General features: G+C 37.1%; 1 protein-coding gene across 2 annotated transcripts in view; it reads right to left on the bottom strand.

Annotated features, from left to right (window-relative positions):
* LRRC2 (leucine rich repeat containing 2) overlaps positions 1–12,685 on the bottom strand; it is a 79,339-nt gene that overhangs the window by 25,597 nt on the left and 41,057 nt on the right. For both annotated transcript variants that reach the window (XM_036402560.2, XM_036402559.2), the window contains one exon: positions 3,168–3,304. In XM_036402560.2, the coding sequence (XP_036258453.1) occupies positions 3,168–3,304 (137 nt within the window). The remainder of the gene's footprint in view (positions 1–3,167; positions 3,305–12,685) is intronic.

The raw sequence follows: 12,685 nt of genomic DNA, 5'->3' as shown, positions 1-12,685 counted from the left end.
GGCCATTACTCTATGCAAAAAAAAAACCCTTAAATAATTTCTACTGGGCTGCAGTTGGCCTTTATTACTTCTCACTAAGTTTTACACTGAAGAATACTGATGCCATTCTCACACACTCCTTTAATCTTCCCAGAAGAAACTTTTAAGGACTTGAAAGTCAAATAAAAATTTAACTTCCTAAGAGAGGATAAACAGGAAAGATATTTATCAACCTTCTATGTTATTTTTTCTATTGGTTGCCAAGTTTTCTCTTTCTTCCTAGTTTGTAAAGAGAAGTCATTCTCCTACTAAAACAGAGCTTGCACATATTTGCTTTATTATAATCTCCAATTCCTAGTACTGACTCCACATGAGAGACACAGCCAACCCTTATGAGCATTTCACTGGATTAATGGATGTTAGCAACAATTCTATTGGACAATAAATTCTATAATCTAACTTGTGGTCATTAATACTTGTATTGCTTGTCCGTGGCAATGTGCTGGCAGTGTGGGGAGTTCAGGGGAAGATGCTCTGCAGAAAGACACCAGAGGCTGCCCTAAATGGATACCAACAATTCCAGATGGCTCCAATGGACTGAGCACAAGACACAGCAAAGCTCCTCAGCAAAGTGTGTGGTGGTGCCACTCTAAAAACTGATTTAAGAAAGAGGGAAAGATCCACCAGAGAAAGGGACAAAATAAAAAGAGTAAGAAAGAACAGAGGAAATACCAAGTCAAAGAAGGAGGAAGCGGAGGTGCTGCATGGTGGAGTAGATCCCCACACTACAGTTCATGGAAGACTCATCCTGCTGCAGATGGATATTCCTGAAAAAAGCTCAGCCCATGGGGACTCCCATGACATGGGGATCCCCATGACAAGGGGAGAACAAAAGTGTGAGGATGAAGGAGAAGCAGCTATAAACCACTCTGTTCTGGCTGTAACTTTCCTTGCCACCCTGCACTACTCAGGGACAGAATAGGAATCTGAAATTAAGTTGACCTTGGGAGAGAGGGGAAGATTTTTTTTTTATTGTCTTTGTTTCTTACTACTGAAATATATGTTGACAAATATTAAATTAATCTTCCCAAAGTACAGTCTGTTTTGCCTACAAAAGTAAATGAGAAACAATCTCCCTGTCTTATATCTTGAACCATGAGTTTTCTCAAAATATTTCCTCCCAATGTCATGCTGAAGAGGGGGATGAAGTGATCAGACAGGTAGGCATTTGGCTATTCAAAGCTAGCCCAGCACTATTTTTCTGTTTTCCCTTTTTAGACTGTTAAGACTAATTAAATATTTTAATTTATTAAACAGTTACCTGCTAATCACTGTTTGTCTGAGAGTCAACATTAGACACCTATTATGTCAGCAAGGATTCTAATGCATTTGTTCTGCATAATATGAGCCATAGTAAGCATGCTAAAGGCCAAACACTGAGCAGCACGTCACATCATTCAACAAAAGTGTTTCTTTAATTGTATGTTCAGCTTCCAAAGCTGCCCTTGAAATTTTGATTCTGAGAAACGGAGTTTATAATCTAAATCAGAAGAGCTTGTGTAGCCTACCTCCCAGATCACTACAAATATAAATTGAGTTTCAGCCTCCAGAGAAACACAATAAATAATGTCAATATTTTTCTTCTTGACCTTTTGTACCATACTAACATGATGTTGCTTGCAGTTTTTACTATTATATACGGTTATTTGCACAACTCCAACTTTTTTTTCCCTAAGTTTTAAGTGAACGATTAGGCCATAACCTACACTCACTTTTGTGGCTTTCAATTTCATTGAATAGGAGACTTTAGGAAAGAAACAATATTTTAGAGCTCTCCAAAAGAAACATCAGTCTCTCAGACTCAGCCCTGAAAAGACTTACATGCACAGGTAGGTTTCCATGCAAAGGCTACCCATAATGCATAAACATGGGTAAATCCTTCCACTACAAGACCTATGTAAGCAGCTGGGAAAATACTCAGTGGTTTTAAAACAGCAGTGACTGGGAGTAAATTTCCATCCACAGGTTTGAATATACTCACATATTCTCACAATATCTTGTATTCTAAGATAATTTTGTTTAATTCATTTGCCTATTCAGGACATATGATTTCCTGATTCCATTATGATTCCTTTTTACTAGTTAAATTCCATCTGTTTCAGTCACTGACTTTGCTATCCAAAGGAGAAGAGGCAGGAGAAAGGACACCTGCACTGGTTATTCTGTTGCTAGCATTTCTTTTTCATGTCCATTTATTGTGGGAAGGTTCACTCTTTGTTTCCATTTTGTTCACTCAATTTTTTTAGCATTTTTTTTAAATAAACTTCTTTACTATGAAAAGTCAGTGGAGAAAATTAATTACTATTACTTTCCTCAGAAGAGAACATAAGCAGGGCTAAATCAGATCTCACATAAATTTAATCCACTCCAACATTGCCAGTGAATTACCAGTAACAGATGTTTAGGGAAAAAGTAGGAATCAGTAAAGAAGAGGCTGACACTTTTCCCTGAAGGTTCCTCTACTCACCCCCCAGAAATCAGGATATTAAGAACCTGAGAAATACAGATGACAGCAAAAATTGTGGTTAGGTACCAGCCAATGATTTTATTTCCCCCTGACAATAAGTCTCAGAGCAGCTGTGGCAGAGAGCAGTTATGCAGCCAACAGAAAGAAAATAATGCTGGTGCATGCCTGGGAGTTCTTTTCTCAGTCTATTATACATTCATGCTATCCCTCACATGTAATATCTTTTTCAGAGAGATATTTGTGCTCATAGCAAAATGCAGTGCTGTTTATAGAACTTTCCATACAGTTTTTAAACTAAAACAGACACTGGGAACAAAGTGTGTATGTGAATTTGACTATGAAGATGTATTTTATTTTTACAGAAAACAGCTATTTGCAGCCTTCTGCTTATTACCACAGCCAAATCTCCTTTAGGATCCTGTCCTCCTTAATATATCAGAATATATACAAGTAAAATTTAGTTACTGGAAAACCAAAACAAAGTACTTTGGCCGTATTTAAGTGCTTTTAAGGCATTTTCAATGATATTACTAGTAAAACATTATTGTTAAAAACTTGAAGGAGTATGATTTAATCTGTTAAGAAAAGACTTGAACACTGTAATAAAATACCTTTTATGCCAAATAAGAAAGATGGAAACAAACATAGATTGTTATCTTACTTCAAATGGGAGCTCTGTTATTTCCATATTTCCAGACAAATCCAGTTTTTCTAGATTCTCACAATCACCCAGTTCTGGAGGAACTGACTTCAAATTATTGAAACTCACATTGAGCACTTTGAGGTTTTTTAAGCAGCCTGTGAGGGTAAGATAATTCAAATCAGTGTACTTAAAAAATAAAAGAAAGACAGAGAAAGCAAAAATAAAAGGTATACTCAGTTAAGCAAAGAAAAAGCTCTTTACTGTGATGATGAATAAGATTAATAAATATTTTCTGCAGTGATCACTAATATTTTGAGGGGCAATAGTGCTCTTAATCAGCAATGTTGTTAGAGAGAGTTTGAAAGGACACAGCAAAGACATTCAAAGATCTTGTTTCTTCTAACAATGAGATGCCTCTTGACCGCATTTGAAACTAGAGAAGTTGGCTTTTGGCTTGGCCAAAAGTTCTTTCTTGGCTGTAGAAAATTTATTTACCTGCCTATTTACCTACACATCTTTGCAACTTTTATACAACCTCCTTGTTGAGAACAATCACTCCTACTAAACTTACATCAAGAATTCTGTCTTTAGTATCCTGCATAGCACACTTTTGATTATATAATGGATCTGTGCATGTGTTTCATTATTTTCTTTTTTGTGATATATCATATCTACTGGCTTAATTTAAAGGCCATTATAATATTCTATGCTACATTTAGTAACAAAGTTTTTTGTTTCTTCAAATTATAACATTACATAATTGTGAACAAAAAGAGAAGGTTAGAAACACAATTAAAATTCAATATCCTGAAAAAAATGCAAGTTATTTTGTGATAAAATCAAACTGGAAGAAATTTGAAAGTATCAAACAGCTAATGTGGTAGCAAAGGAATCATTAAATACACAACAAAATGAGAACATTTTATGGAAAGCCTTGTTTTTGTATTACATGAATGATCACAGAATTGCATAATCACAAATGGTTTCATTTGGAAACAACTTTCAAAAATCATCTAGTACAAGGCCTTGTCCAATCTGTCTGAATACTTCCCATGATGAGTCATGCACAATTTCTCCAGGCATACTGTTCCAATGTCACATCACCTTCACCATAAATAATCTTTTAGGTCCGATCTACACCTACTCTCTTTCCATTTGAAACCATTGTCCCTTGTCCTGTCAGTACAGGCACTGATGACAAGTCTCCTCCTACCTTGCTCATAAGTGCACTTTAAATGTTGAAAGGTGGCAATAAGGTGACAACAGAACCTTTTCTCCTTCAGTCTAAACCCTCCCAACTGTCTCAGCTTTCCTTCATAGAAGTGTTCTAGACCTCTGGCAATCTTCACAGCCCTTCACTGAAGCCATTCCAGCAGGCTCATGCCTTTCTTGTACTGGAAGCCCCAGGACTGGATTAAGTTTACCAGGTGGAGTCTCCCTTCAACATACTGGTCACACCCTTTTTGCTCAAGATACTGTTGGCTTTCTGGGCTGCAAATGCACATTGCCAGCTCACATCCAATTCTCATTCACCAGTATTCTCAAGTCCTTCTCTGTGGAGCTGTTCTCAATCCATTCACCCCTAGACTGCACCAATATTAGAAATTGTCCCAGCACATGGGCAGGATCTTGTACTTTCCCCTGTTGACTTCAATGAAGTTCACATGAACCCACCTCTCAAATTTGTCAAGGTGGTCCTGGATGGCATCCCTTCCTGTAAGGATATTAACTGTATATACTCAGCTTGTTAACATCTACAATATTTCCCTCTATTGATTTATTTTCCTGTAGTATTCTCTTCTACCCAGCGACAGAATACAGCATTTAGAAGGAAATGCAGAAGTAAGAAACACAAATGCAATTCAACATTTGGAAACTGGGAGAGAACAGTATTATTGTCAACAAGTTCTCAAAGCAGACTAGATATTTTTAATGCAAGAGGAGACACACAGCAACCAAAAACTTATATAAATCAGAGTTCCAAGTCTGGCCAGGACAGGACTAATTTTTCCAGTAGCTGATAAAAGGCATGGCCAGGACCCAGACATTATTCTATACCACCTCACATCATTGTCAGGAGTGGGAGAAAGAGACTTTCTTCCAGCAAGAAGGGGTTCTGGTTTGGGCAAGTAACCATGGCGAAGGGAGCAGCCTGATTTATTAATTTTCTATTGTCAGGGTTTTTTCTGTGTGAATGAAGAGTTTTCTTGTAACTTCTGTCATTAGTGTTGTGGTTTTTACTGTACATTTCATTAACTTATTGCTGTTTCTGGTAAATTTTTTCTTCTGTCAGTGTGCAATTTTTACTTGTTCTTTGTTCCTCCCATTCTCCTCTCCAGACTGCTACAGAAAGAGGAGAAGGGGAAAGCCAGGGAACAAGATGGAGTGGTGCATGGTTTGAAGAGTCTTGGGGAGCCACTGAATTGGGGGTACCACCTAAATCATAACAATCAGTCTTCTATTTATAACCAATTTTTTTTAAGAATCTGGTGTTTCATTAGATTTGGTTGACACTGCAGAGTATAAAGCGTCCTCAAGTCAGTGTCATAGTAGTGTTCTTATCCTTAAGACATTAACATTTAGTTAAACTTCTTCCAAAGCAAATTTTGGCTTAGAGTTGTTCACCTTTTGCAACCTATGGAAATCCTCACCTAAGGGTATTTAGTTCTTCCACAGAAAAGGACAGAGAAGAGACATAGGGAGTAGAAAGTCCTACATTTTTTTCCCTGAGAAGTTGCTGTTGCCAGAGCCAGAGACACGCAGTTTGATGACCAACACTAGCAGTTGCCAGATCACACAGCATTTTACATAAACCCCACAGTTTCCCTTGGACACAATATTGTCTTTAAATGATGACTGGACCACCCAAATCATCTCACATGTGGCAGACAAGGCATATGGTGTGATAACTATGTTACATCAATCTCAACAAGTTACAACAAAGAAAAACACAGGGTCTTCCACCCAGCTTCCTTCCAGTTCTAGCTCTGCCAGAAACTGAGGTTTATTTCAAAATTCAGTTTTCCTTTTAGGATAAGTGACCTTGTTTTCCTTTACTGTAAGCTGCTGGTTTAGTTAAAATAGAAGAAAAGATTTCTGTAAGACTACAACAGGCATTGTTTTGCCAGTATACTATTATCTGACAAGGGTCCTTTGGGGTAATAAAACAAATTTAATTGTGTCAACATGTGAACTACATTTTAAGCACCTAAAAATAATAGAAGTTTAGTCTACTGATCAGGAAACCTCACCAGGTTTGGTATCATAATGTAGATGAAGATATCATATCACATGCTAAGTGTCATAATCATGAATTTACCACTTCATTGCAACAAAATTATGACTGAGACAGAAATGCCTTAAAACTAGAGAATCAGAAAATCACAATTGACTTCTTCAACCAACTAATCCCTTGTTAAAGGAGAGCAAATCCCATTGGAATGAAAGAAGCACCATTTGTTCAATAGTCCTGGAATGCTTTGCCTTTTCTTTCAGCACTGGAATATTGTACTGGTTCTATCTAGAATGGAGTTAGTGCTTCTCATAGCAACTCATATAGTGTTATACTTTGGATTTATAACCAAACAATGCTAATAACTGAAAAGTGCTAATACTGCAAAAAATTTTTTTTCTCACTGTGGTGCCCCAGTGAGTCAGTTAGGAGTGGGCGAGAGGCTGAGAGGTGACAAGGCTGACACATTGGATCCAATCTGACCAAAGGAATATGCTATAGTCACATTCAGCAGAAAAAGCTGGAGACAGAGGTGGAATGGGAGTGAGTTTTAAGGTCTCTATTGCTTAGAGACTGAATGTGGATCAATTTGCGATGAGTGCTTTTGCATCACTGATTTGTTTACTTCTTTTTAAACTCTCTTTGTCCTGATTGCATGAGTTTTGTCACTTCTGCCCTCCCCTTTCTCTCCCCATCCTCCTGTGGGAGACAGGACTCGAGGGGACTAAGCAAGCTGTATGAAGCTTAGCTGCCTACAAGTGCTAAACCACAACAGATGTTGCTAATTTTTCATTTACTGAAAGTTCTACCTCTCAGTTCCATTAGTAATTGAAGAACTAAGTACTAATGGACTACTAGGCAAGGCATCTGGTGTTACCAACATGATAGTCACTGTCTCATCTAACTCTGCTCAGGTGGTCATCTCTGATGTATTAGAGACATGGAGCAGAACCATTTATGAGAAAGAAATCACAAAAAATATAGCAGCCTTCTTGGGTAGTGGGATGGACTCAAGCACAGCTTCTCTGCCTGGTTTTCACAGCACCTAACATGTATGTCAATGTTCCCAGTATGGTTTGCAGGTATGAGAAAAAAGATAAGTAAAAAATGCATCACATTTTTTCTTGTCATATATAGTCTCTCTCTAACATGACAGAAGGGCACTAGAATCTGCAGTCAATTTACAGTAATTGCTGTGACTAAGATTATGAAAATTACTGGGAAAAGGCATGAGTCATGCAATTGAATTTTATTTCCATAACAAATAGATGAATGGGAAGAAGCTTGCCAAGATCTGCCTGCAGGGAGCAATCTCTTGGAATTCTATAGGGGCTATTTTTCACCTCTGGGCTCATCAGTTGATTAAGTTATGCCACCTGACAAGCGAGCAGTAGTCAAACAATAATACGCCCTCTAGGGCAATAAGAAATTTATAAGACTAACCAGGATATCCTGGATAAAATCCTTGCATGACCACTTCACATAATCACATTTTTTTCATTTCTCACATTTCATTTGAAAAGTAGTTTATTTTTTACATCTGCTGATGTTATGGTATTATTGGAAGTTACTGAGTTTCTTAATTTTCTTTATTTGGAATAATCTTAGATTGTTAGCCTAAATTTATTTGTAGAAGTTTTATAGACATACATTCTTTTGTCTAGTTCATTTTTCAATCAGGTTTTTTTCCTTACCTGATGTTTACTTCTGATGTTTTCATAGTTAACAGACTATGTTAAATCTCAGAATTAATTTTACTAGTCTGAATAAGCCATTTTTCTAGTCTCTGCTGACAAAATAAAAATTCCCCTCCTTAAATGGTCCTAATAGACTTATTTTGCATCTGTTCTCATCTAAAATTACTGGATAGTCCTCCTGTGACTGTTAGATTTGGAATTTCATTTATTTCATTTTTTGCATTTAATGATCTCTGACATGCTGCATGAAAACTGAATACATGATCTTGACCTCTGCAACTGTGAATTTAATCTCTGTATTTTTTAGAAGCCTATCTGCTCATCAGCCTTACCATATTTCCACCTGTTTTGCAGTGACAACACACAGACACACTGTGTCAGAAAATTTCAGTAACCCTATTCCTGAAAATTGCTAAATGTCAAGACTGATCCTTGAGAAAATCCACAAATTACCTCCTTCATGACCAACACCTTCTCTTTCCAAGTAAACACATTTTTGCCTCTGGTTTAAGAAGTCTTTTGCTCATTTTACAATTGTAGCATCAAAGTGCATTCTGTTAGAGTCAAACATTCATTTTCCATAGTTCTCTGTATCAAACTGGTCATGGAATACCAGGTAGACAAGATTTACTGCTTGAAGCTTAATCATATTTTCGAAAGATAGAAACCAAATGAGTGGGGAACAACTTGCTTCTCCTTTATAAAATTTTTATTTCAACCTGGTTTCCATTCAGCACCACATCTCTGATTCCTTCCTGTAAATAACTGTTTAAAATTTTTGTAACAAACAATGTAGATAAGGATAGAGTTAGGCTATATGAGCTGTCAGAAAGGTAATCCAGATTACAGAGTGAAACCTGCTAGGCAAACTTTTTCAGAGAGAGAGAGAGCACAAATGTGTGTCTATAAAAAACATGTATGAAAACTAAAGATTCTCAAATCCTGTGTCTTGACCTAAAGTACACAAAATTGTGGAGGCATGAATTCCAAAATATTCTTCAAATACCACAGACATTGCCATTTGGAGGAGGGGGAAAAAGAAGGGTGATAAGGCAGTATGGACTTTCACAACCCTGAAACCTGCATCTAGGGGCTTATTTATGTCTTCTTAATGCAGAAGTTATCCACCATCTTTGGTAGGGTGCCCAGTAAAATCAGGCTTAATGAGCATGTAATACAGCCCTTTAGGAAGGGAGGGAGGAGGTGACATCCCTTCCATGAGTGCACAAATGCAAAAACAGGATCTGACTCCCACACATGTTACTTATACATTCATATAATATTCAAGCACAACTTCTTAATTAAAAGTAATAATAGTAAAATCATTGCTGTACAATACTCCTTTTAACTATGCTTCATGTTCCTGAATTTTCATTCTAAAAAATATGTAAATTCTGGAATTAAACAGATAACATTTCTGTGTTTTCCATGGAGAGGCAGTAAAGTCCAAAATTAAATCCATGGCTGCCCTAAAAGTTTCCCAATTAATATTTCTTTTTTAGATGGGAGAGCCGGTGTCATAGTTGTTGCATATATTCACAGCTTAAATTTTTAATTCATTTTTTAAAACCTGAATTGGTAATTAAATTCTGTAATTTCTTATGAGAAAAGCAGCATTCTAATAATGCTAATACAAATTCACCTTTTACACAAGCCTACATTAGTGGTTCTAACAAGGTGTCAGAGACAAAATACAGATGAGGTTACAGAATGCCTTTATTGTCTAAGGATCCTATTAAATGCAAATGTAGATCCACTTGGAAAATGCTTGAAAACTTTTTACATTAATCTGAAGCATAGAATAATTGAAATGTGGAATGTCTTGGCTTGGAAGAGACCTTATAGATCATCTAGTTCCAGCCCCTCTGCCATGGGCAAGGCCACCTTTCACTAGACCACAGTTCTCAAAGCCCCATCCACTTCCAGGGATGGAGCATACACAGCTTATCTGGGCAAGCTGTTTAATTGCCTGATCACCCTCAGAGGAAAGAATATCTAATATCTAAACTAAACCTACCCTCTTTAAGTTTATGGCCATTACCCTTTGTCCTGTTACTACATGCGCTTGTAAACAGTTATCCAGGTATTTTTATAGGCCTCCTTCAGGTACTGAAAAGCCACAGAAAGGTCACCCTAGAGCCTTCTTTCCTACAGGCTGGACAAGCTAATTTCTCTCAGCCTGTCATCTTAGGAGAGGACCTTGATCCCTCTAATCACCTTTGTGTCTCTCCTCTGATATCACTCCAACAGTTCCATGTCCTCCCTGTGCTGGGACCCCAGAGCTGGATGCAGGGTTCCAGCTGGGCTCTCAGCAGAGCAGAGCAGAGGGGCAGAATCCCCTCCCTGGCCCTGCTGCCCACGCTGCTCTGGATGCAGCCCAGGACACGTTTGGCTCTCTGGGCTGGGAGTGCCCATGGCTGGGTCATGTCCAGCGTCTCAGCCACCAAGCCCTTTTCAGCAGGGCTGCTCTGCATCCGTTCATCCCCCAGCCTGTGCTGATACCAGAGTATGCGTCAACCCAAGCACAGCACCTGATTCTTGGTGTTGTAAAACCTCATGAGATACATGGTTCCTTTCGTCCTTTCTAGTTCCTTCTAAAATGGGCACAACATTTTCCATCTTTCAGTCACCTGGGACTTTACCTGACTGCCATGACTTTCAGAGAGTGGCTTAGTGGCTACATCAGGCAGTTCCCTCAAGCTTCTGGGATGCATCTCATCAGTTTTCATTGACATTCAGGCTCCTCAGATGGTCATGAACCTGATCTTCGCTTATAGTACAAGTGACTTAACTCCCCCAGCTCCTGCCCTCAGTGCCATTCACTCAGGAGGTGTGAGAAGAGAGACTGCCATTGAAAACTGGGTCCAAAATGTTCTCATAAAAACAGTCAACTTGCGACCAGTGTTTAATACTGCCTCTCCAAAGGGAGGATATAAACAAAATTTTCCTCTGTTTCATACAAGACTGAGCTGTTGGAAAAATCACACTGAATTCTTAATAAATGACAAACGTAATAGATGAGTTTGCAGTTACTCAGAATAGGCATTTAAGATGAGAATATGTATTTTCTTCTTGGAAAATCACAAAATACATTGGGAGTCTTATTAATAGAAAAAGCTATTTTAGGTATCAAGAAATCACTTAAAATTCTATTACTAATAGTTTTCCCTTCCGAGTTCTAGAAAATTGAATTAATGATATGAACAAAGGAAATTTAATACTTTGCCTAGAAAAGAGACAAAAATTTGCTGTGATTTCTTAATAAAGTATGCCTCAAAAGCAGTTATTTATAATCCTAAATATTTGGAAAATCAAAAATGGGAGAGGACACAGAACAAATGTTTTATTAACAGCTCTTTGAGAAGTATAATTTGTGGGACAAAAAAATCCCAGTATAACCTTATAGTTCCGTGCCAGCATAAAGGCTTTGGCAATATATGAAACTTCAGTTCACTACTTCCTATGCAAATATGAGAATATATTGTTGGATAGTTTCAGTTATAGCAATTACTAATGTACTAGCACTAGTTTACATGCAGGAATTGCACTGCAGCCACAGAGCCAAAGCCAAAGCTGTAATCTCACTCAGAAGACAAAGAAAATCCCCTGGCTACACCTCATTCATGATTTTTTCTCTGTTATTCCTAGGCAAACCATTTTAAGATAGACAACTCCATCTGCACTTTTCTTTTCTTTTCTTTTCTTTTCTTTTCTTTTCTTTTCTTTTCTTTTCTTTTCTTTTCTTTTCTTTTCTTTTCTTTTCTTTTCTTTTCTTTTCTTTTCTTTTCTTTTCTTTTCTTTTCTTTTTTCTTTTCCTTTCTTTTCTTTTTTCTTATTCTGATTAAAATATTTACTATTACACAAAAACTATCAAATCAAAAGTATTCTCAGCTGTCTTCTGTTACAAATATGTTCTTGTTCATGTAAATATGTTACTATAAAAATGTGATAGGAAATATCTGATAATGGATTCAACTCTTTCTTCTCTCGGATTCAGAGTGTAGCATTATCTTCTAAATCTAGTAAAACAGGAATATGAACATCAATATTCCAGAAGTCCAGAAACTTCTACTGCAGCAATGATTCTTTTCATTGAAAATATTCTTATCACCTGATGTTCTCTTATACCTTTACCTCTATGAGAATCAAAAGTTGTCATAATATGCCTCACCAGGTTATCCTCTGCTGGATGATTTGTTGATCTAAAGTTGACTTCAATTCTGTCTGAAGATTAAAGACTCAACAAGATGTATGTCACTGCCAACATCAACTATCTGCCATTGCTCTCAAGTACATTTGAGCTGTGATATTTAACTAGTTATTGCTATTTTGTAAGCAGAAGACAAAATGATGAATAGCTTAGCACTTAACCTTTCCAGACACCTTACCTTCTGATTTAATACTCAGTCCTCACTCTTTGCTTAGAGCTCCCAAATGAAACCTACATCAATAATTTTCCTTGTGAAAATTTAGTAGATAAGTTGACTTATATATAAGTATACTTAAAATATTAAAGATTTAACTTAGAAGCAGTATTCAACAACTTCAAATCATCCAAGACCTTCCATAATATTGCATTATGAAAATAATTAACATTTCCAATACAC

The sequence above is a fragment of the Molothrus ater genome, chromosome Z (assembly GCF_012460135.2).
Source record: "Molothrus ater isolate BHLD 08-10-18 breed brown headed cowbird chromosome Z, BPBGC_Mater_1.1, whole genome shotgun sequence".
NCBI lineage: Eukaryota > Metazoa > Chordata > Aves > Passeriformes > Icteridae > Molothrus > Molothrus ater.
The sequence above is the reverse complement of the archived record's forward strand: the minus strand, read 5'-3'. Positions and strand labels throughout refer to the sequence as shown.